Here is a 25285-nt window from a genome sequence, read left to right as displayed (position 1 = left end):
CCCTCTCCTAACACAAGGGATTGGAGCCAGGCGTGTAGAGCCATTCCAGGTTGTCATTCTACGGGTTCACTTCTTGGGGAGTCGTGCACACCTTTCAGGGATGTCCGGGTAAAGGACTAGAAGAGTCTGTGATATGAAAGAAGGACCTGTAGAGTTAAAGAACATGAAAATTCCCATGTTTTCCGTAAGTGTTAAAAATGTGATATGTAAAGAGAAGGTGGCTGATAGCAAACATGCAGGGAACGTGACCACGTGGAACAAGGAGTCTGGGATTTGCTGAGTCTGTTGCTGCTCACAGCATAGCAGGTTCACAGGCGGCTCCAGCTGGCAGGACGCCGCTCGGGGAAGACCATCACTCTCCTTTATCCAACCCGGTTGCTTTTTAGGAGAATCAGGTAGACGCTAATGGGGACAAGTCTTAGAGGTCTGCTGGGATACACAACTTGAACTCGCAGGTTCACAGGCGGCTCCAGCTGGCAGGACGCACAGGGAAGACCATCACTCTCCTTTATCCAACCCTGTTGCTTTTTAGGAGAATCAGGTAGACGCCAATGGGGACAAGTCTTAGGTCTGCTGGGATACACAACTTGAACTCTTGATTAGTTTTTCCATCTATGCATTTTCCTGGGGAGATTGAGAATTAGGAGAGCCCTTTTGAACAAGATTTTTATACTTGCCTAGGTCAGCTATGTTTATATCAACAACTTTACAATATAAAATTTCAGGGTTCTATCTATTGAGTTATTTGCTGGTATGGTTCTTCTCAGCTGATGCAAAGAAAAAGCTACCCCTGCAATGGATATAGTCAATTTGTAGATTTGTTTTATGTCTTTTCACAAATAATTGCAAGAACTACAGATTTTCCAGATTGGTTATTTGGAGGGCTTGGGAATATTTGAATATTGTTCATTTTTTTTTATAGCAATGTGTATTTTTTGTAATTTATAATAATGAAAGCTTCATTTTTATAAATGCAGTCTTAAAATAAAAAGCACTTCCTATTTGGGAAGGAGGCGTAAGTAATCCAACTCACTACCCTCTGCATTTCATTGAGAAATGGTAAAATGAGAAAAATCCAATCAGAAGTAATCCAATCTATTCACTTCGGACTGGCTTCGAAGTAGAATTATTAAATACGTGAACAGTTAACAATGTGGTCCTGCACCTGACATTTCCAATTACCCACGTTTTCACCCCGGGTCCTGCCTTTCCAGTTAGGCCGAGCTTTCATTCTGGCTGCCAGTGCGTGTGGGCTCTCTGAGGGTGTTCACCTGCTCCTCCAATAGTCAGGGTGCACGATTCCACATTGTCTCCAGATGAAGCGACCAAGATGCTGGTCTAGACCCTCTCTCTACTCTAGCAGATTTCTCATTAGTCATGGGAACACTGGGGGTTACTGTGTATTCCGTGGCAATTGTGCACCAGATACCATACATATTACCTGTAATCTTCCTGTATCCCTACAGGGTAGGTAACACCACCCCATGGTGTGTGGGGAAAGCAGGCTGTAACTTGCCCGAGGTTGCACTGCTAGTGAGAGCTTGGATTTGAACTCGGGTCTTTCTCCAAAGCTTCCCCTCTCTCATCAGTGCCACACTCAGGAGGGGCTGCGGAACTGAGCTGTGCAAAGCCTTTTCTCCTCAGACAGTAACTTTAAGAGCCACATGATTTACGTTGATGTGGTTTTTAAAATTAATTTTTATTTTCAGAGATGGGTGTTATGCCTGAAATCGCACAAGCTGTGGAAGAGATGGATTGGCTGTAAGTACACGAAGCTGAAATGTGCCTGCACAGCATTGCTTTGTCATTTACTGGTAAACAGTTGGTCATGATTTTATCAGATTTTTTTGGGTGTAGTTGGGTAAGTGAAATTAAGTTTTATTGTGATTCTCTTATAGGGGATTTCCTTTTTAAACTTTGATATATTTCTAGCCGAAAAGGATTGGTAGTACTTACCAAATAAAATTTTCTTAGGTTTATAATTTAGCATGCCTACATGCCTCAATTAGCTTAGGTGATTTATTTTTATAACTAAAATTTTTCAAAATATGATTCTTCTAGTCTCCCAACTGATATCCAGGCAGAATCCATCCCACTGATCCTGGGAGGCGGTGATGTGCTTATGGTATGTTACACAGGGTGAGGGGCTGGGAGCTGGGACACACAATTGGGGGGGCTGGTTGTGAACCAGTGTAAGAACTCCATAGGCTTCAGGATGATATTTTCACCCAATTAATTTGATATATTTACATGCATTTAGGACACATACACTGCATTCAAAGTATTAGGTAGAGTTGGGGGCGGGGGGGTGAAGGTGAGTAAGATGCAGCTTTTGCCCTTGAGAAGCTTAACCCCAGTAGCACAGTAACATGCACACAGGTAATTGTCATAAAAGAGAACCATGGCACCTGGGTAAGCTTGCAAAGTTCTAAAGGATTCGAGTGGGGCCAGCTGTCCTCCTGGATTAGGGCAGTAGATTTAGGACAAGGGAGGATGAAAGAGGAATGAGAGGAGAATGCAGGTGTGATCCCAGAGCAGTTCAGTTAGGGCAGCGGTTCTCAACCTGTGGGTCGCGACCCCTTTGGCGGTCGAACGACCCTTTCACAGGGGTCGCCTAAGACCATCCTGCATATCAGATATTTACATGACAATTCCTAACAGTAGCAACATTACAGTTAGAAGTAGCAACGAAAATAATTTTATGGTTGGGTTACAACATGAGGAACTGTATTTAAAGGGCCAGAAGGTTGAGAACCACTGAGTTAGAGGGAAGCATAAAATATGTGTGTCTGGTGGGGCAGAACTTGAGATAAGACGGGAAATACACAGTGGTTCAGATGACCTGGGCTCTTTCTCAGGTGTCACTTAAAAGAATTCGGTATTTGTTGGCAGTGGGGATCATTGGACATTTTAAGGAGGGGTGTGTGACAAGGTGAGGCTTGTGTTTTTATGAGGACTAATTTGATAATAGAGTTGTGAGAGATTAGATACTGTTAGGACACTTTTGTAACCTAGATTAGAATGATGAGGCCTGAGGCTTGAATGGTAGCAATGGGAAGAGAAGGGGGGAGTGGTTCTTGAGGGAATGGCATGGTTGGCAGTAGTCGCAGGTGACTGAGGAAACCTGAGAGATCTGGAGGCACCTGAAAGGCAAGGCAGCTGGTCAGGTGAAAAGGGCTCATCCGCTAAGTTGACTTGTTTAATTGACAACGTTTTTTTCCATTTAGGCTGCAGAAACAGGAAGTGGAAAAACTGGTGTAAGTAATAAAAACTTAAATTGACTTTGTAAGAGTTGATTTTTAAAGCAACTTTGTCCAGTAATTCTGACTTTGAAATATTTAATAAGGCAACCTCCTGCAGAATGTGACGAAACGGTTGCTTGCCACTGAGAGTGATATTCTTATTGCCAGCTAATTCTGAAATAACTCTATATAAGGTGTGGCTTTAAGAATATAGTTTTAAACTGGTCTTGGAGACATAGTGACATTACCTTTAGTATTTACAGTCACTTCTGAATTTTACTGCAGTGGCTCTAGTAATAGAGAGATTGCAAATAGAGGTCGATTTCACATTGGCCCAGACTGGAGAATCAGTTCGTCAGAGTGGGTGGTATTTCTCCTCTTCAGTTTAGTTCGTTCTGCAGGTTCCCATTCTTTGTTTTTGGAGCTGTCAGCTGGCTCCTGTTACCTTCCTTCAGTCAGCTGTCTGTGAGTCTTCCTGGAATTTGAGGTTTGGGCACATTGGATGGCAATCTAAAATATGTGTAATTATTTAATGTCCATGTGTAACTTCTGTAATTTATGCCGATTAGTAAATTGGCATTAATATCTGAATGCTGATACATGGAACTGCTTCTTTGATAGGCTTTCAGCATTCCAGTTATCCAGATAGTTTATGAAACTCTGAAAGACCAACAGGAAGGCAAAAAGGGGAAAACAACGATTAAAACCGGCGCTTCAGGTAATGTTTGCGTAGCAGTATTTCCCTTTTGTATAAATTAGTTATTCTCCTCCCTGGCATGTGCAGATGTGAGTTTGGGTGTGCATTTTTATTGTCAGTGTCTGCGTGGTGGTATTGGCATTCGGTGCACTGGAAGCAGGGATGCCAAGTGTCATTTAGAGCATAACTCATTTGTAAGTGAATTGTGAGGCAGATAGGATATGAACTATTTAGACCATTGGCCTATTTAAAAATAATTTTGAGACTTGTAACAACTTTAAACCGGTATTTATGAGAGATGGTTATAAATGAGAATGCTTCCAGAGGGTAACCAGAATGGTAATAGTTCTAATCATGTCCTATGAGGAAAAGAAACTGCATATTTAAGCACGGAGACACAAGTAAAAGAGGTAATTGTTAAACCATTGAAAGGATCTGGAGAGAAAACAATTCCTCTATAAAGTAGGACCAGCACTAAGAGAAATAATCTGGATGAAGCTTCTGTTTAACTTCTGAGGAACTGGACTGAGCCAGCAATTGCAGTTCTCTTGAGAACCTCAAAAGAAAGTTATTTCTCCATTATTCAAGGGGTTTAAGCAAATGATAGATACAGTTTGATCAGAAATTAAGAAAAGTTGGGCTGAAAACACAGTTATCTATAGCTGTTATGATCCTTTGAATACCCATACACTATGAAGGTGTTTTAGAAAAGGAAAATGCTGATACCATTTAAGTAAGGAAAAATTTTGTGACTTTTGAATATGGTACTGAATTATTTGAGATGAAGAACTTGCTTTTTAAAAATTAATGATGAAATGATAATTAGATCTTGATATGTTAGTCAGTTATTTTTATTTTGATTGAAGTCAGTTTGTTCAGTTACCAAAACTTTATTTTACCAGTGCCCTCAGTTACGACCAAGATCGATGCCATCAAATGCAAAGTGCACTGAAGCAGTGAGGAGGAAAGTTTTATCCCCAGCTAGGCCAGCGATTATTATTGTGTTTCAGTGTTCAATTTCAGTGTTGCTGCTAATAAAAACACCAGTAATTTTTACTTGTACATTTAAAATGATATGTAAAGTTGAATCTAGAGGGATTAAATTATATAAAATATATGCTTTATTTTTGACAAAGTTTTATTTTTAATTTTATACATTTGTGGTAACTATTATATTAATTCATTTAGTGCTCAACAAATGGCAAATGAACCCATATGACAGAGGATCTGCTTTTGGTAAGTGGATAGATTTTAGCAACTCATTTATAAATCAGAAACTTGCTTGTAATAATACCTGAGAATATCAAAATTATGACATCTAGTAAATAAAGATTTAATTCACCAAGTTTTAGAATATAGTTACTACAGTTTCACAATTTAGTACTGACATAGGAATAGACAGATAAATCAATGGAATATAATGGAAATGCATCCAACTATATATAAAATGTTAATATGTAGAAAAAATATTTAATTTCAGTGAAAAGGGTGATTTATTCAGTAAGGGTTTCAGCACAAATGATCCATCTGGAGTAATGTGAAATTGACTTATCTCCTGTTTAGCGAAAGACTTAATATATATGTGTACATATACTACATGTACAACTTAGGGGTGGGGAAATTCTCTTAACCCAAATAAGGAACTCAGAAATCATAAAAGAAAAGATATAGGTCTGTTTGTTTAAAATTCTAAAAAATACGTGTGGAAAGATATTACAAGAAAAAGTCAAGAGACAAAAATAAATATGAAAAGAATACTTGCAATGTTGATGAAAGATAAACAGTCCTTATAAACTACTAAAGAGTTCTTGCATAGATACTTGTTTTTGGTAAGAAAGAGATAAACAACCAATAAGGAAAGTGGGCACAGAATAGGAATAGGCAGTTCATAGTGGAGCCAGTCCAAATGGCAATAAACATGCCAGGATCAAGTTTACAGGATATAGGGAAATGGAAATTAAAGTTACCTGTCTGATTGGCAGTAATCCAAAAGAGTGATAACCGAAAGGGATTATTGCCTTTGGGAAAGCAGTTTAGCCTTGCCTATTAAAATATATACATATGTGTATATGTATGTGTATATGTATGTATATATATATATATAATATACACACACACACACACATATATACATATATGTATATTTATTTATTTCTGGAAGGTCTAACTCTTTGGAATGAAAGTGGCAGTATATAGGATATACATACAACACTGTTTGGTGGAGCATTATAAGGGTTAAAACTGCCAACAAAGTGAATGCTATTGCTAAGGGATGGTTAACAAAGTCTAGGGTATATGGAAGGACTGTTGTGAAGCCATATGAAGAATGAGTCAGCGCTGTGGGGTTGTCATAAGTGATCAGTGTCAAGAATAGGGTGACTTAGTTGAATTTTCACCAGGTGCTGCTAAGACAGGCAGGATGCAGAGAAATGTAGAGTGGGCATGAGAAAACATGCCAGAGCAACCAACCAAAACACCCTAACTGCTACTCTCCACCATGATATCTAATTTATATTAAAGTTTATGTATGTGTATATGCATACAGAATTTTACATATAAAAATATTAAGGATTTGCCATTGCTAAAGAATGTTAAAGTTCAGTTTTACATAATGTAGTACCCATTGAGTAAGAATGTATATTTTGGGTAATTCAATTTCTGATATGTGAAGTAAAATGTACTTTTTAAAAGTTTGTTCTATATACATTCAGGTGCTGAGTATGAGTCTCTAACCTGAACCAGGGCATGAGTTATTGTTTCTTTGTGGTACACACAAAAGCCAATTTACTTAAAGCTGTTAAGCACCAATAAGCACTGTGACTGATGGTGATGTATGATACAGAACTTCATCTTTTAGAGTTCTAATATTAGCAAATGCCAACCACAGGTTTGTTTATTGGAGCTTTTCCCTGCCCTCCCTCATTATGTTTTGTGGGTTAATGGATTGGGGAGCGAGCCAGACGCAGTTCCTGTTGTCCTTTTAGCATGGTATTCCCTCAGGCTCTAAGCATAAGATCAAAGCAACAGGTATTTATGAGTGGGTGCTGTGTCATCCTTAGGAGCCCATTTCTTTAAGGAATTGTAGAGAACAGTTGTCTAAACACATTCCTGTTGGCGATGCAGCTGCTCTCAGTGCAAGTCAGATTAGGTGCTGCTTTGATTCCTTCCTGACTGTTGCCGTAAAATCCCGTCCTGGGGAAAATGACTGTAGAGGAACCAGTCCCCAACATGGCCAAGGCCCTCCAGGGGAAGAATAGGGCCCGTTACTCGAGAGGAAGAGGTTGCTGTCATTCAGGAATCGGCACACCTCATTCTCTGGACCGTTGCACCAAGCGAAGGCATTGCCTCCTTAGTGAGATGAATGGGACTGTCTCAGAGTGCATGATTCACATCATCTGTACTGACCTGGTGTCCTGTGCTTTCCTCAATCCAGCAATTGGCTCCGATGGGCTTTGCTGTCAGAGCCGAGAAGTGAAGGAGTGGCACGGATGTAGAGCTACTAAAGGACTCACGAAAGGTATTAAACTGCATTTGTTCACCTGTAAACTTTAGAGGTAATTATTAGTAAATGAACTTTCGTACCATAGCTTTATGGCAAGGATACAAAAGACTTCTACTGTGACAGAGAGACCTACAGTTCTTCATTTGGGTCATACAAATTATAATTGAGAAACGGTGGGAAAGTGGCCACATGGAAAATGGCCACGTGTGTAACTGATAAAACCCTAAAGCATTTTCCCTTGTAGGGAAGCACTACTACGAAGTGTCCTGCCATGACCAGGGGCTGTGCAGAGTCGGGTGGTCCTCCATGCAGGCCTCCTTAGACCTAGGTAAGTGCTTCCAGAGGAAACTGTGTTTATTCTTATTTGAGTTGTTAACACGTGACCATACAGAATATATGTTTTAGAGACATGGAAATAATATTTATCTGTCCCTCAAACCATTTCAAAAAAGATTTGAAGTACTAAAAAATACCCCATATAATAAAAGGCTAATACGCAAATTGTCCCCTTGACTTGAGAGTTCAATCAGGGGGTGGGGCCAGCTGGCCAACTGCCCTCGGCCCCTCCCCCCAACCGGTCCCGCCCCTGATTGCCCCGATTAGGGATTGGGGTGGGCTGGCTGGACCCCACCCATGCACAAATTCGTGCACCGGGCCTCTAGTATAGTAAAATTCTTCATTTTATACTCTTCATTTAACAGTGTAAAATGAAGAATAGGTTAAGAATATGAGTGAAGTCAGAATAAAGTTTAGTGTATATATATACATACCACAGTTATTGTAAATTTGTCAATCTCATTTGCAGGGCTTTTAATTTTATATCTCACCTCATAAGTAAAGTGTTTTTTTAAACCTAGGTACTGACAAGTTTGGATTTGGCTTTGGTGGAACAGGAAAGAAATCCCATAATAAACAGTTCGATAACTATGGAGAGGTAAGTTGTTTTATTGGCTTGATCATAGCATTAGTAAGTTTTCTTGTGTGTACTTAGTAATAGTTGGTCACTCATGATATGACTGAGGGTATAGAAGTGATTCTCAAATTCAGCTGGATTATATGAGTAAAGGGGTGGACAAGGTAGGCTAATAATATCATAAGCAATATAATAATAAAACAAGAATAAACTCACGTACTCACAACTGTAAACCTTTTGCCTACCCTGTATTTCCCAGAGGTGGTTCAGATTTGGACTTCAGGGAAGGAACGTTACAAAATTCACTTAGCCCCTCCAAGGCATATTACTTTGTCTTCTGTTTTTACCCCATTTTGATTTGGGCTTTGACTTACACGTTATTCTCATTTCTTAGTTGCCATCATGGTCATCTAATACACTTGTTCTAAACAGTTTAGTCATGTTGGTTCTAAAAAGCCTGTCAGATGCTTCTATTCTGTATGAAATGCTATAATAGGCCTTTTAACAACTACATTCAAGCTTCAAGGAGATATTTTGAAACATACTTTTGATGCAGGTATATTTGAACTTTATTTATCGATTTGCTTTATTAAAAGCACTTTCTGGTTTTCTAGGAATTCACTATGCATGATACCATTGGGTGTTACCTAGATATAGATAAAGGACACGTCAAATTCTCCAAAAATGGTAAGCTCTCTATGGATTGTTGTGTTAGAGAAGGTATATTTGTGGTATTTTAAGTTCCCTCACCCTCTTCTTCAGTCCTCTCTCCCTCCCTCCCTGCCTTTTTCTTTCCTTCTTTCTTTTAACAAATACTTGTTGAGCATTTGGTATGTGCCAGGCACCCTGGTAGGTACTAGAGATTCAGCAGAAAATGGAGTAGACGAACATGTTTATGTTTGTGGGGCTTGCCCGTGGTGGGGCAAGACTGACAGATACCCAATATGTCCAGGAGGCGCTGCCTCTTTTCCTCTTCCTCCCTCCCCAGAGGCGAGGGCGCAGAAGGAGAGGCCAACTCCATCTAAGGGAATGCAGAGTGATAGCAGTCGGGGGAGAGGTGCTGTTTACACAGGGTGGTCGGAGAAGGCGTCTCTAATAAGCCGACATTTGGGTAGGAATCTGAATGACCAGATAGATTCCTCGGAAGAGTATTTCCGGCAGAGGGAAAAGTAAATGCAAAGAGATGAACGTGTGCTTGGGTATCTGAGGGGCCAGCGGGTCTGGAGCCCACTGAGCCTGGGGGTAGGTGATAGACGTTAAACCAGTGAGGTAGTGAGGCCGGCAGCTAGGGCCTTAGTGGTCATCATACAGACTTTATTTTGAGTGAGATGGAAGCCACTAGGGTTGTGAGTAGAGAATTAGCATCATTTGATTTGGTTAACAGTGTCACTATATTGCTGTGTTGGATAGAGACTGGTCCGGTAAGTGGGTGGGTTTTGGCAGTAGGCGGGAGCCAGTTGGATGAGAGCTATTTGGGACATGGTAAGTTTGAGATACTTATCACCTAAATGGTGAAATTAAGTAAGTAGTTGCATGTGCAATTTCAGGATTAGGTAAGAGTGAAGAGGGTGGCATTGGGCAGCACAGCTCATCCACGTAGCCTGAGGGGACGCAGGGATGCAGGTGGGATGGTGGATGGATGGTGTGAGCACGTGGGGGAGGGGTGCTATTTTACACAGGGCTGTCAGAGAAGGCGTTTCGATTTCTTCCCTTTTTGTTTTTTAAATTATCAGTTATATTTATTTAAGTTTATCTGTATTGTTCAGAGCATTACATAAGTCCCCCTCCATGACCCTCCGCCCCCCAGGCCTACCACACTGTTGTCTGTGTCCATGAATTATGCATATAAGCGTATAAGTTCTCTGGAAGTTTTAATATCTTTCTTTTTTTCTTTTTAAGGAAAAGACCTTGGTTTGGCATTTGAAATACCACCACATATGAAGAATCAAGCTCTCTTTCCTGCCTGTGTTTTGAAGGTAAGTGAGAATCCACTTAGAAGAATTTTGCTGGGACCACAGCTACTTTGGTCGGCGTTATTGTGTATTAGCGAATTTGCTGTTAGATTGAGAATTGTCATTTTCTCCTTTATTCCCTGCTAGAACGCTGAACTAAAATTCAACTTTGGTGAAGAAGAATTTAAGTTTCCACCAAAAGACGGTTTTGTAGGCCTGTCCAAGGCGCCGGACAGCTGCGTTGTCAAATCACAGCACACAGGTATTGCACCTGGTGGAGGGGGGTGGGGATTTCAGGATGGCCGGCAGGTGAAAACTCCAGTAGATAAGGCTTCTCTTAGCAAGTGAGTTACGTATGCCCCCCGGCTGGTGTAGGCACACATCTTTAACACATGAGTAAAATTAAATTTCAAAACCAAATTCATAAACTTCAGTATTTGGTTTCAGTTTAGGCATTGTGGGGATCCCGATGATGATGACGCTAGTATTTGTAACGTATGCACAGTAAATGCCACAGCACAGTGCTAGTCTTCACACTGATTACTCGGTCTCCCTGCAGCCCCTCCCATTTCAGACAAAGAATTTGAGGAGTAGGGACATGAAGTGACCTGCCTCAGGTCGCAGAATAAGTAAGAGGTAGAACTGAATTCAGACGCGAGCAGTTGCCTCCAAAGCTCAGACTCTTACCCATGGTACTGCCTAAGCTGCTTCAGTTATTCAGAGTAAGTACATTTCATAACATAGTTTATCATAAAGCATATCAGCAGTGGCAATTCTGCAAGTAGATTTAAAGAAACCTTAGTTCATTTAGGGCATCTTAGCTTTATTGTGTTTTGTTTGACTACCTCCTATACTTTGGACAGTTGTTATTTAAAATTTTGATGCTGGACTGTTTGCACACATGTTTTACAAATAAAGGTACTTCAGTGCGGTGTGGATGTGTTCTGATCCTTTTATTCTCTTCAGGTAACGCGCAGGTGGCACAGACCAAGTTCCTCCCCAACGCGCCCAAAGCTCTCATCGTCGAGCCCTCCCGAGAGTTAGCTGAACAGACTCTGAACAACGTCAAGCAGTTTAAGAAATATGTTGATAACCCTAAGTTAAGGTAAAGCTTCCGTGTGTGTTCAAAACCTACTGTCTTTAGGTTTGAGGTGTTTGGGAAGAAAAGTAAGGTAGAAAAAATGAGGTAGAAATTCAGTGTGTATACATACACACGTAAATGTGAGTATCTTTAACTTTGATGTAAAATAGAAGTTTCTATATGAAACTGCTTAAGTGATAAGTTTGATTTAAAAGAAAAGTAAATTGAGATTTTTTTCTGTGTCTCTGACATGAAGAGTCATGGTTTGCCAAATAGTATCGGGGCAAAAATTAGTCCTTTAAAGGGAGCATTTCATTTGCATAAGAAATACACTGCTCTCTTTCTAGCGTGGTGGTGACGGCGCAGTGAGGTCATTGTTGCTGGATCATTCAGTAGCTACATGTTTAACATTTTCAGGAACTGCCAAACTGTTTGCCAAAGTGACAACACCATTTGACATCGCTGTTAGTAATGTATGAGTTAGTAATGTCTGAAGGTTCATTTCTCTGTATCTTCATCAAACTTATATCTGTGTTTTGACTATAGTTTCCCTAATGGGTGGAAGATGGAATCTTATTGTGGTTTTGATTTGCATTCCTGTGTAGCTAATGATGTCCAACATCTCTCATGTGCTTATTGGCCATTTATAATGTCTGTTCAGATTCCCTGCCTATTTTTCAGTTTGGTTATTTGTGTTTTTATTGTTGAGTTTGAAGAGTTTACACACACACACACACACACACACACACACACTGTATTAGTTAAGCTCTATCTGATTTGCAAACATTTTCTCCCATTCTGTGGGCTGTCTTTTCATGCTATTGTTGGTGTCCTTTGAAATACAAAAGTTTTAAGTTTTTATGATGTCCAATTTATGTATTTTTTTCATTTGTTGCTTATGTTTTTGGTGTGGAATATAAGGAGACTGCCTAACCCAGGGCCATGAAAGTTTACGCCTGTGTTTTCTGTAAGAGTTTATAGTTTACCCTTAGGTGTGTGGTTCATTTTGAGTTAATGTTTGTGTGTGACAAACATTAAAGAGGTTAACTTCACTCTTTTGCAAATATCCATTTGTCCAGCACCGTTTGAAAAGACTTCTTTCCCTCCATTGAATTGTCTTGACACAAGACAATATTTTAAACCTAAACATTGTTTTTGAAGTATTTTGAATGAGAAAAATTTAAACAACTAAAGGATATTCTGTGAAAAGTAAATCTTCTTCCACCTCATCCCCCAGTTTTTAGTTATTCTGCCCGGCGGCAACTTTTAAAACTTGATGTTTACATATTACTTCAGAGCTGTTCTGTGCACATACAACCATTACATGTGAAAGGTGATTGAAACGAGGCCCGGAGCCCCTGGAGGGTGTGTGATGAGGGCTCATGGTTGTGTGCTCCGTGCTTGCACGCTCGGAGCGCTTCGTGTCCCTCCTCCTTCCGACTTTCCTGTGGATTCTCCCTTAGTTACTTACTCAGCTTTCAATTCCACCGAAAAGAGATGGGTGCAGCTCATACAGTAAAGCGCGCTGTAACCTTTTCTACATTATTCTTCTGCTGTTTATTTCAGGGAGCTTCTGATCATTGGAGGTGTGGCAGCCCGGGATCAGCTTTCTGTTTTGGATAACGGGGTAAGCTGTACTTCTGATTTTTAAAAAGTCACGTCCTGGGCGGTCATTTTGGCAATATAGTTGTGTTGTGTTTCAATTGATTAAAAAACAAGGCCAAAAAGTATAAATTTGTTCAAAGACATGTTGTAGCAGGTAAGCCATTTTTCCAGAAACAAACATACATCAATCTGTTTGTTTACCTTTTGAGCACCTGAGAATTCCCCCCTCATTTTCATGAATCAAGTATCCTTTGGGGGAGGGGGTGCAGTAATTGAAAAAGAAGAGGCTGGAATTAAGACTAGAAATGGAGAGAGTGGATTGCAGAGAAGGAAGCAGTTTTGGCAGAGAGACCCTCGGGATGGGTGAGGATGCTAAGACCTGGCCCCAATAGGAGGGAGATGAGGTCAGATACGTGTAAGGGCTATGCTTAGCCATGCGTTTGTGGACAAAGCTAAGCTGGGCTCTTCATTAGAGAAATTGTTAGCTGTGCTCATCAATTCGGTGAAGCTAAATATGGTAGGACCTTATAAAAATTTTATATGTATGAAATAAGCTCTTCCATACACATTTCTCTTCCCCTTCCTTCCTTAATATTTTCTCATTCGGTCTGAGCCACCTGGCACTGAGTCATGAGGTGCAAACATGCCCTCCCCCCCATTACATTGGCACCTGTCAGAGGGAATCTCATACTGAATGGTTTAGATTTGACCTGGTGTGCATGTGAAGAGCAAGGAATCATATTATTTACTGGACTTGTTAAGATAGTAATATTCTAAGATAGTAATATTGCTTTAGTATGTTCTAATTTAGTGTGTTACATTTTAGTGGTTGAAGAGATATTTAATATGTTCCTTCCCATCTTGGTTCCCTAATCCCAAATCTATTTTTTCATAAGTTATATTTCTTACCTCCTAATTTGCAGCTACAGAGCTTAGGGAGTTAGGTCTGCCTTCGTCAGTCCGCCTCAGGTGTGCTGCTGGCTGGGGCGATGGCAGTCAGGGCAGTGCTGCTCCGAGCTCTCTTGTAGGAGTGTTTCCTTCTGCTCAGGATCTACGGTGTTCTCTTCTGTTCTTTCCTCTTGCCTTCTCTTCTCCTGTTGTTCTCCACCGTCCTCTGGCTCTGCCTTAGCCTTGTGTATGTCTGCAGCAGAAGTCAGCTTTGGAGCGACAGAGTAGAGCTATTCAATTTTTAAAAATCTTTTAAAGTTGCAGCATTGTGCACACATGTGCGATCGAGACCTGGTGGAGTAGTTGGTATCATTACACAAGTCAGGTTAATATATTTCTCAGGCTTTTCTAACTTAATCGAGTTATTTTCTCATTTTCAACGATGCTTCTTTGATGTTTTCCAGGTGGATATAGTCGTCGGCACTCCGGGGAGACTGGATGACCTGGTGTCCACTGGGAAGCTGAACTTGTCCCAAGTTAGGTTCCTGGTCCTGGACGAAGCCGTATGTTGAAATATGTTACACTTTTTTAAAGTGTTTGCTTTTATTTTTGAAGCTAAAATATGTAAAATAAATTAAAAATATAATTCATTCATGATTAAAATACCTAGAGATAATCATTGTTACCAGCTTGGTATATTTTCTTCCACTTCTGTATTTATGTATTTGTTATTTTATGTAGTTGAAATCAACCTTTGAGGAATCTAGGAAAGCTTTTTTTTAAATGTAGTATCCTTAAGTTTTCATGTTATTATTCGTAAAAGATTTTTAAAGGCTGTCTAATGGTCTGTTATACGGATACTTCATTGTTTATTTTACTGCTCCTGTTACTAGATGTGTAGGTTTGTTTTTCTTTCTAAATAGTTATTTTTGTGTGTACATAATTTTTTTACACGTTACAGATTACTTCTCTTTGTCACAGTTGCAATGGGAACTGTATGAAAAGACATTAATGTGTTCGAGCTCTTGCAACATACTTCCAGATTAATTTCAGGAGGGTGCAGTAGTTTTCAGCGCAGGTTTTTGATTTTTGTTTTGGTTTTGCTTTTTTTCATATTAAATCACATGCTTAGGACATGTGGTAGGAGCTATTAACTCTCCTATTCATTCATGAATACTAGAGTGTGGTGTTTGCGTTGTGTATCACCAGCTTTTTCATATTTAGTCACATGGGGTTTAAAGTTGAATTTATAATTTATCTTTAAGTATCCAAGAGAAAATAATCACTTCAATGTGTGGATATTTATCCGTATGAATTAGTTTCTATGTCTTACATTTTACGTGTGTTTCACAAGAGAAAGGTTTAGATCCTGATTTAAAACGGACGCTTTTCTTTGCTTCTCACACAGGATGGGCTTCTCTCTCAAGGCTACTCGGATTTTATAAATAGGATGCACAGTCAGATCCCTCAGATCACCTCTGATGGAAAAAGGCTGCAGGTAAAGGACTAACGCATCTCAGAGACATGAACATATTCATTACGTATCAGTGCTTCATTTTTTATCTGAAGTTCACATCTTTTAGTGCAGTGGTTCTCAACCTTCCTAATGCTGCGACCCTTTAATACAGTTCCTCATGTTGTGGTGACCCCCAATTTCATTGTTACAAATTGAACATCATTAAAGCATAGTGATTCATCACAAAAACAATATGAAATTATGTATGTGTTTTACGATGGTCTTAGGCGACCCTTGTGAAAGGGTCATTCGACCCCCCCCCCCCAAAGGGGTTGCGACCCACAGGTTGAGAACCACTGTTTTAGTGTTTTCTGATTAACTGCTCTATGAATGTTTTCTTTAGTACTTGATCATATAATACAAAGGAAAAGGTCTAGTTTAGAGAAGTTGGTAAGTTTTTGGGTAAGTCTAAACCTTACAATTTTAGATCTTCAAAACCTTTTCATCTTACTTAGTTTTTGTTGTGCCCTGAGGAATAGAGGTCGTGATTTCCGAGGCAGTAGAGGGTCTGAGCGCAGAGAGATGAACTTGCCCAAAGCCACACCACTAATAGTACCGAACTGGTCTTCAGATTCCAGGCGCAGTACGTTGTGGCCCACATCACCATCATAGGTGGAGTTACTATAAAATAAAAGTTTATCTGAACTTTGATTTTTCTATTCGTAGGTGATTGTTTGCTCTGCTACTTTGCATTCTTTTGATGTAAAGAAACTGTCTGAGAAGATAATGCATTTTCCCACGTGGGTTGATTTGAAAGGTGAAGATTCCGTCCCAGACACCGTGCACCACGTGGTTGTCCCCGTGAATCCCAAAGCGGACAGGCTCTGGGAGAGGCTGGGGAAAAACCACATCAGAGTAAGTCTCTATAACGTTAGCATTTGCACAGCGTGAAGCAGTCAGAAACTAGCTTTACCTCGGGCTCTTAGTGATGCTTAACACAACCAGAGAGTTGGCCTCAGTAAAGAGAAGTCGAGCCAAAGCTTAGGAAAACGTTAGGCCTCTGGGGAATGGAATAATGATGGACTCATCTTTTATTTTTCTGTCTCTATGTAGTTGCTTTTGATAACATTTTTATCAATAAATAGGATTGCCTGGATATATAGACCTGATTTCAGATGCAATCATTTCCATTCTTAGTAGTTAGTGTTTTCTTGATGTGCCTTATTTAAAAAAGAATTAATTTTATGTGTCCATCATGTCATTTTCCACCACTGTTCTGGATTTACCATTATATAAGGGTATGTTTAGTATGAATACACAAAGTTCTAGAAACCATCTTTGTATTTTTATTATTACATTTAAAATTAGTTAGCCTTAGACCTGCAGTTCATAAAGGGTTTTTCTGAATCTGAAGAACACTTGCCTACAGATTATAGAAATATATGTCTGAAGTGCAGTCTAAAGATAAATACAGTTCTCTTCTTTTAAAAAATGACACCTGCTCTGAATTTTTGCTTAAACCACTCCCCACCCCTTTTGTATCCTTGCCGTTTGGTAGACGGATGAAGTACATGCAAAAGATAACACAAGACCTGGTGCTAACAGTCCAGGTAAGTGAAAAATACCAGTGAAATGAGCTGAAAGATGGTGAAAACAAATTGGTGTATTTTATTGTGTTTATGCCCTGTCTCAGGGGATCTATAAAAGTAGAATAGGAAATCTGAAAATAAAAGCAACAAAAATAAGAAGAAATGGGAGGAAAGCTGATACTGGGCAACTTAGAGGAATATTAGTGACTGAGTTTAAGATATTAGCCTCCTGGCATCTAAATCACATACACTTTAAACTATAGAATGCTCACTGACCATAGGAAACATTTCTCTGTGACAGATTATATTGGCCCTGAATTCCAGAGGTTCTTCATTTCAGGAATCTAGATAACAAAGAAAAGGTCTTTAGCAACACCTTTGTGAGAGATAGAGATATGACCTAGAAATGATTTATTGATTCTTCTTAAGTCAGTATCTGTAACATAACATTTACCATTTTAACCTTTTGGGATATTTTTCATGGAAAGCAGTGGAACTAGGGATTAGAAAGTCCACAGAAGTTAGCTGCTAGAGGGGCTATATGATGTAACCTGGAAACCTATCTGGCAATCATATTCCCTGGGAGGGCCCCGAGGACACACCATTGACCAAGGTGGAGCCATGCTGGTGAAAGGGGTACCAGACTCAGTTCAGCAGCGGCTCTCTTCTGAGGGCAGATTACTAGTGGGAGATGTTGTTTCAGAACTGGGCTCCCAGGTTGCATTGGGGATGCTAAGATGGCCCCCCTCTCCTACACACAGAGGCCAGGTGACATAGCAGTCATAAGAAGCCAGGTAGGTGCTGTGGTGAGCTGCAAGATGAGCGAGGAAGGCGGCATTTATAGAGATACAGAGAGGGCTGGTCTCCATTCCCTGCAGAGGTTGAGCTGATGCTGCGTGACCCGAGGCCCCACCATGAATCGCATTGTTAGCATAGGCTGTAGCATAGGCCAGGCGCCCAGGTACACAAGGACAGGCGGATGTTTCAGGGGCTCAGGGGTCACCTCCCAGACCTTTTTGGACAAGGTCAGTTCTTACTACTCATTTTCTCACCAGCGCCTGCCTTTCACCTGCGTATACCTCTGTCCTGTCAGACCCACTTCGGGTCAAGTTGGCTTTAACCATTTTTAAGTGGATAGCTCAGTGGCATTAAGTATACAGTCCTGTGTAACCACCACCACCCACCTCAGAACTTTCTCATCTTCCCAAACTGAAACTGCATATCATTAAGTATTTCTCAGTTTTTAAAAAGCCTTACATGAAATTCCGATTCCATGAAGATATTTGTATGCAGAGCTCAGACAGTTTGTCTCATGTACACAATGCTTTAAAAGTTTATGAAGATACACTGTGATACAAGGACAGCGCTTCGAGAACCTGGGATGCGTCTTTGATCCATTAGGCTGCTTGGCCGGTATCAGGCGTCTCGAGGGAATGGTGGCCTGGGCGAGGCTGCCTGGCTCGGGGATGTCTGCAGTCTTGATGGAAGAGGGTTCCTTTGAACCATTTTACCTGCAGCCGCTGCTGCGTGCTCAGCTGGCCTCTGTTGGAGAGGAGCAAAAGCTCTGCTCGTTCACGGTAACGCGCCCTCCTGTGTGGACTGCAGCCTGTAAAGTCAGTGCTGCTTCGTTTCCTTTTCCTTGTACAACTTCCGCTGCGTTTTATATAATTAGAGATGACCACAGAGACCTTGGGGATATTCTGGGTTATACAGTAGGATGTGCATTAGGTAGTTACGAGACTATAGCCCAGCTTCCCTTTGAAAAATAAAGATTTGGAGGTTGGTGCCTAAGAAATTACTAACTAGGTTTGATGTATGGTTTTTACTCCATAGAGGGAAGTATGAACTTTTTGGTGTTTAGGTTAACTTAGAAAGTATATTACTTGTTTTTAAATGGGGTTAAACATTTACGGCACATTTAGGGAAGTTAATGTGAGGCACAATAGAATTAATTCTCCATAAAGGGTGTGGTTGTGTTTTTCTGTGTGTGTGTGTGTGTGTGTGTGTGTGTGTGTGTGTGTTTCCCTCATAGGAGGATGGGCAGAGGTAGGTTATTCTTCGAAGACTAACCTCTTTTACCTACTTTTTGGTACCCCACAAACTGGCATCACGTTAAAGCAGAGTTTAAGTGAGTTAAGCAGCAAGTCTGTGACTAATTATTTGTGTTCCTGACAGATTCAGGTTGAGATTCTGTGTTTTTGTTTCCTCTGGTGATATTTAAGAGATGTGGTCTGAAGCCATTAAAATCCTGAAGGGGGAGTATGCCGTGCGGGCGATCAGGGAGCACAAGATGGACCAGGCAATCATTTTCTGTAGAACCAAAATCGACTGTGACAACTTGGAGCAGTATTTTGTGCAGCAAGGAGGAGGTAAGGTTTCCTTACTTGAAGTAAATTGTGCTTATTCCCTCATTCAGTCGGTTATTAATCTCCGTTGATGCAGTCTAGAATGCGCACAGAATGGAAAGCAGTGATGGTGCGCTGTGTGTGTGCTGATTCAGTGACTTTCTGTAAGATGAGCCTGGGAAAAGCAATGAGACCATGTCCACAGAGGTCGTTTCATTACAGTGAGCATGAGTCACAGTGTTTTAAGGACCTATGTCCTTTGGAAGGAGGGTGAAGTTACTGAGTGATGTTCAAATTTCAAGTGTATTTCCTAAGTAATAGAATGTATGTCTTTTAAACTGGTATATGAGGAAAAAACCTTAATCTAAATAAGGCTAAATAAGAAAAGGGGGAAATGAGAGAAAGCAGAACAGTTAGAAATTACAGAATAAGAGATGGCTGGTGGAAAAATCGGAATATATGCGTGAACACTGTAATATATACCCGTGGACTAAAGTCTGTTCAGAGGCAGAGGTCGGCCCAGCCACTGTGGCTCAATAACTGAGTTGTGTAGAACAGCCGTCGCCAACCGGTGGTCTGTGTGGTCCGAAAGGTTGGCAACCGCTGGTGTAGAACCCCTTCAGGAGGGCAGGCTGTGGGCGTGGCCTGTTCGTAAGGGCATGGACTTTGGAGTGCCTGTTCTGATTCTTCCAAGAATAACCTCTTTTACCTACTTTTTGTTTTTCGCTTTGTATGGTACCGGGGAAGTTCCTGGTGTCCACATGTATTTTCCTCTTACTAATGCCTTTCATTGGCATGCTGCTTTATTTACTCCTGCAGATAGGGAAGGTGGCTTAAAATGGCCTTCAAAGCAAAATCAAATTTAATGCCAGGGAGTTGTTTAGTGGCACTTTGCCTAATTGTGTTAACCCTGGTTTGTGACATAGGTTCCATAGAATTATATGGTACCATTACAGCCTGACTTCCATTGTTTTTTTTGTGTTTTTTTTTTTTACATAATCTGAGGCTAGTGTTTCCAAGGTTAACTCTTAATCTGCCTTCCACTAGGGCCTGATAAGAAGGGACACCAGTTCTCCTGTGTTTGTCTGCATGGCGACAGAAAGCCTCATGAGCGGAAGCAGAACTTGGAAAGATTTAAGGTATTGGCATTGAAATAGTTTACATTTCCTTCATACAAAAGAGGAGAGTTGTATCTGGTTTAATCAGTTCCAGTTAATATTCATAAAGCAGTTCTTGTCCTAGAAATTTCAAAATATTTCTGTCCTCGCTGGTGTATCCCATTCATGGCTGGGCTTAGTCATCTTTAAGGTCCGATGGTAAATTACACATTCTCTATCAGCACAACACTACTGTAACAAGAGTTTTTAATTTGAGAATGTTTTAGTTAAATTCTTTCAGGTAGGTATTTTTAGAAGCATCATTAGGTAGGTAAACCATGTCTATGAGCCTTTAACAAAAAGCTTAGAGTAATGCCCATAGAAAACTTACTGTGTAGATTATTTTCAGACAGGTATCAAAATAGGTTTTTGTAGAATTAAGTATGGTTTTAATTGTTTGGGGCAGACCATCCCAGCTACAGCACATGAATAGGTTATAAGGTGGGTGGGGCTTGAGCCTTTTAAGACTCAAGGTCAGTAGCCTCCACCAACAGTATCCTTATTGTTTACCACAGTGTGTTCATTTCAGTGCATAATCATTCTCTCAGGCGCATCATGAAAAAGGTGAGAGTGCTGGGCGAGGGAACTTTGGATTATGTTCCCGTGCTCTGGATTGATGTGGATGGCAAAACATACGGAATGGCCTGGTACTCAGGGTGCCGCCCTTCGGTATCCGGTCATTCTACTGGACAAAACCCGTGTGCCCTTCCCTCTCCCCCAGAGCTCTCACTTTGCTGTGTCTCGGGCCAGACCCGTCCCAGGCTGATGTGTATTTCCTTAGTGAGCACCAGGGGGCACTCTCTGCCCCTTCTCTTGAGCCTTTTCCTCACAAACGTCGAGGTAAAATACCTAGCATTCTGAATTTATTTCGGTGCAAGGCTAAAAATAATGCTTCTGGTTTTGTAGTTTGTTCTGTTCTGTCTTCCTCTTGAATTGCCTATCAAGATTTCTGAAGACAAAGCCAAATTTTAGCAAAGCTTTAATATCTTTGATATAAGAGAAAAGCAAAGCAAAATAAACCTAGTCATTGATTTATTCACCTTAAATGTTGTATTTAGTGAATCATAACTTAAGAATTCAAGAGTTGGCCCGGAGAATTAAGACTATCTGATCTCTAATCTTAAAGTAACACAGTAGTTACTAGGGTTCTCAGTGAGTGGAAAGACAGTGTTGTCTTTATTTTTTTGTATATGTGCTGATAAATGCCTTTCTGTCCTCTGTTCCCTGTAGAAAGGAGATGTAAGATTCTTGATTTGCACAGATGTGGCTGCCAGAGGAATTGATATCCATGGTGTTCCTTATGGTAAAAAGACACTTTTTATACCTGCAGATGGAATTTTATGGAATTTAAAGTAGTAAACTAATATTTTCAAAATATTTAGAAACTCATGGCAGTTGGTAATGACCGATTTCATTTCCAGTCATTAATGTCACCCTGCCTGACGAGAAGCAGAACTATGTCCACCGGATCGGCCGCGTCGGCAGAGCTGAGAGGTACCGCGGCCCGGCCCTTCCCTCCTCTCCGAGCCTCTGTGCTGGGGGGTGGGGCCTAATGAGACTTCTCCTCTTTCAGGATGGGCCTGGCCATTTCCCTGGTGGCGACAGAAAAAGAGAAGGTACTCCGCTCTGTGCTGTGTCGCATTCACTGTCGATGTTGGAAAGAAAGGCAGTGGGATTTTCCCATTTCCATTGAATTTGGTTGCACATAGAATATAAGTGACCTCTTTGTGGCTTTTTAATTTTTTTTTAATTTTTTAATTTTTGTGTCTTTGTTCACTAAATAGATAAATACGATGAAGTTTGGAAGGGAAAAATGCAAAATGTTATTTGTCCTAATAGCTTTGAAATAATTGTTTTCACCAAAATCTATTTAAACTCTGGCATGGTGCCATAGAAGACTTTTTATGTGGAGGGGTGGGGGTGGGAGTAACTTACTATTTTGATACAATTACAAATTTACAGAAAAGTTGCAAGAATAAGGAATTCCCATATACTCATTGCCCAAACCAGTTCATTTTGCTCTTTGCTTTATTTCCTTAGAGAAGAGATTTGAACTTATTTTTCATACTCATCTTGATATAGCATTCTCCAATATGTACTTTTTCATCCTTGTTTCTATGGGAGAATCCCTTTCTATAACTGACATCCATTTTAGAAAAACTATTGGATTATTTTCAAGAAGAGTTCTTCTGGGAAACCTGGTTAAAAAAGAGCTACTGAGCGGTGGTGGTAGAGCCGCACCTGCAGTCTGCCTTGAGGACAGACGATGTTAAAAACAAGGTGAAAATAGAGCATTCGAGCATGTTTCCGTCTCCGCGCATGTTCACTCCTTCTCCCTCTCTAGGTCTGGTACCATGTGTGTAGCAGCCGTGGGAAGGGGTGTTACAACACCAGGCTCAAGGAGGATGGCGGCTGCACCATATGGTACAATGAGATGCAGGTAAGATGCCAGAAGCTTATTACAGTTGGAAAATAGACTTCATTTGTTTGCAAAAGTCATATCAGCATTTATCTGTTGTCACTTAGGAGTAAAAGTATTGAGTAATTGAGTATGATGTTAGCTGTAGTTAATAAATTGTAACTGAGTTCATCTCTTCAGAAATCTAACTTCCATTTATACTAAGTGTTGTACAGCTTCCTGGTTTTATTTAACGCTACTAAAATGCAAGTCTTGTCAAAATGAAATTTTCTCTCCCTTTCTTAGTTGCTCTCTGAGGTAGAAGAACACCTGAACTGTACCATTTCTCAGGTTGAGCCAGATATAAAGGTACCTGTGGATGAATTTGATGGGAAAGTTACCTATGGACAAAAAAGAGCAACTGGTGGTAAGCTTTGAATTACTTTTAATTCTATTTTAAATTAGAATGTTTCCTCTCTGAGCATCAGTGTAAGAAGCGAGTACTTTTATTTCATAACTAGAGGCCCTGTTCATGAAATTCTTACACTGTGGCGGTGGGATTCCTTTGGAGGGAGGAGGGCCGATCAGTCTGGCCTGCGCCATCTCGCAGTCCTGGAGCTCTCAGGAGATGTCCGACTGACAGACATCCTTAGCGCTGCTGCCATGGAGGTGGGAGAGGCTCCCGCCACCGCCACTGCTCTTGCCAGCCATGAGCCCGGCTCAGGGCTTCTGGCTGACCTGTGCCCCCCCTGTGGGAGTGCACAGCTCCTGCGTTGAGCATCTGCCCCCTGGGGGTCAGTGCATGTCATATCAACCGGTTGTTCTGCATATTAGCCTTTTATTATATAGGATGTTAAGTGTATATTTTTAGACTGTTATTCCCTCTTTATTACTCTCATAGCACTTGTCCATACCTGCCCATTGCATTTTTATTGAATGATGTATGTGAATGCAGAAGCAGCATAGCTGCTTCTCTCGAGGTGTTAATGTCATATGAGTAGTTGAACATTTATAGAATTATTAGGGAACGAGTATAGTGGCGATTTTGAATGAAGAATCAGAAACCTTTGACTTAGTTCAGTGGTAACCCAGTCTCCCCTTCCCTTTGCCTGGAATGCCCTTTGCTCATTCCTGAAATTTTGTTAAGATTCAGGCTAACCTCGTGCCTTCCCCAATCAAGGACGAGGACAGGGGAGCAAACGGATGGGGGTAGTGGGTCAGCTGTTAGTGAGGCCAAATCATGGATTTGTAACGATTTACCATTTTAGAACTCTGCATTTTGGAAATAACTTGCCCGGTAGTACATTTTTATTGCCAGAAGCAACGTTTAAACTGATGCAATTGAGCCCAAGTATTGCCGACAAGTTGTTTCAGGCAGGTCATTTACATTGCTTTGTGCTCTGTGTGCGATGCAGGTGGAAACTATAAAGGCCATGTGGATGTTTTGGCACCTACGGTTCACGAGTTGGCTGCCCTTGAAAAGGAGGCGCAGACGTCTTTTCTACACCTTGGCTACCTTCCTAACCAGCTGTTCAGAACCTTCTGATTCTAACACCCCGAGTAAGACTTGAGTGATGCTGCTGTCGTCCTAAAACTCTAAAACGGCTGTACTGCTTCAGGCAGCAGCGTTTACAGTCACTTAAGCTATTAATGCTAACTCTTGCATGTCAAGAAACATGGAACATTAGTCATAGGAATTCTTCATGTAATGGCAACCTAATGAAAGTAATAAATGTGATGACTCTATTTTCAGGAAGGTCTGTGTCTTATGTTAACAGGACTTGATAGTGTTCTTCAAGAACGCTGTGGTCTTCTGCAGTGCAGGTCACGGGCATGTGAACTTGGCAGTCCCTCTGAGGAGCCACTGTGGATATCGGGGAGAGCTTATCCCCAGGCTGCGGCCCTCAGTGGATACGGGCTTGCGATGGTGACGGTGCCTGCGTGTGTCCGTAGCCGGAGAGGTCTGAGTGAGAGCGAGGACAGCTCGGCTAGTCTGAAGCAGTATTTGAGGAGCTGGAAGGTTCTGTGAGGACTGACGACAGAGTGGGTGGTGGCGACAGTGAAGATGTATCCCTGGAGGTCTGCCTTTGCTTTAAGACCCGTTCTCCCCAGGTTATGCCCACAGAGATAAAACGCTCCCACTGTCCGCCTGGGCCTTACACTTAAACACAGTCCTTTGGAATATATGTCCTCCGACCCTCCTGCCTAGCGCCAGAAGGAAAAACTGAAATATAATTGAACTGCTCTTTTGTGCCATTTGACTCTAGTTTATAAAATAGTTTCTTGGGGAGTTTTTTTTACCTTAGAGATTTCTTAAGAGCACAAGTTACAATGTCTTGTATGATGGTTTTAAACCTTTGCGCACTGAAATATTTCTTCAAACACAATCTTGAGTGAAACTAAATATATAAACGGAGGGAAACGCATTGCCATTGACTCACCTCCCAGTGCTGAGTCCTG

At 40.9% G+C, this 25285-nt stretch overlaps 1 protein-coding gene across 2 annotated transcripts; it reads left to right on the top strand.

Annotated features, from left to right (window-relative positions):
• The first annotated feature begins 1683 nt into the window (after positions 1-1683).
• DDX1 (DEAD/H-box helicase 1) lies at positions 1684-24577 on the top strand. 2 transcript variants are annotated; one of them, XM_015566417.1, is made up of 25 exons: positions 1684-1761; positions 2062-2125; positions 3228-3257; positions 3864-3960; positions 5128-5175; positions 7373-7456; positions 7686-7769; positions 8299-8375; positions 8969-9041; positions 10254-10330; positions 10454-10563; positions 11268-11411; positions 12954-13014; positions 14345-14443; positions 15289-15378; positions 16063-16251; positions 16895-16946; positions 19148-19294; positions 20318-20409; positions 21658-21730; positions 21849-21921; positions 22001-22043; positions 22772-22867; positions 23132-23252; positions 24241-24577. In XM_015566417.1, the coding sequence occupies exons 1-25, from the start codon at positions 1712-1714 to the stop codon at positions 24369-24371; spliced, it is 2205 nt and encodes a 734-aa protein (XP_015421903.1). In that variant the 5' UTR covers positions 1684-1711; the 3' UTR covers positions 24372-24577. The 2 variants fall into 2 exon arrangements, with proteins under 2 accessions (XP_015421903.1, XP_006767625.1); XM_006767562.2 differs by having other exon boundaries at positions 10454-10568; positions 11273-11411.
• The last annotated feature ends 708 nt before the right edge of the window (positions 24578-25285 follow it).

The sequence above is a fragment of the Myotis davidii genome, unplaced genomic scaffold, assembly GCF_000327345.1.
Source record: "Myotis davidii unplaced genomic scaffold, ASM32734v1 scaffold238, whole genome shotgun sequence".
NCBI classification, from domain to species: Eukaryota; Metazoa; Chordata; class Mammalia; order Chiroptera; family Vespertilionidae; genus Myotis; species Myotis davidii.
The sequence above is the reverse complement of the archived record's forward strand: the minus strand, read 5'-3'. Positions and strand labels throughout refer to the sequence as shown.

Bases quoted from the DNA above. Each gene is read 5' to 3' on its own strand.
- DDX1 (XM_015566417.1), top strand. From the start codon at position 1,712: ATGGGTGTTATGCCTGAAATCGCACAAGCTGTGGAAGAGATGGATTGG. The intron at 7,457-7,685 runs GTATTAAACTGC...TTTCCCTTGTAG, and splicing joins TACTAAAGGACTCACGAAAG to GGAAGCACTACTACGAAGTG. The intron at 14,444-15,288 runs GTATGTTGAAAT...CTTCTCACACAG, and splicing joins TCCTGGTCCTGGACGAAGCC to GATGGGCTTCTCTCTCAAGG.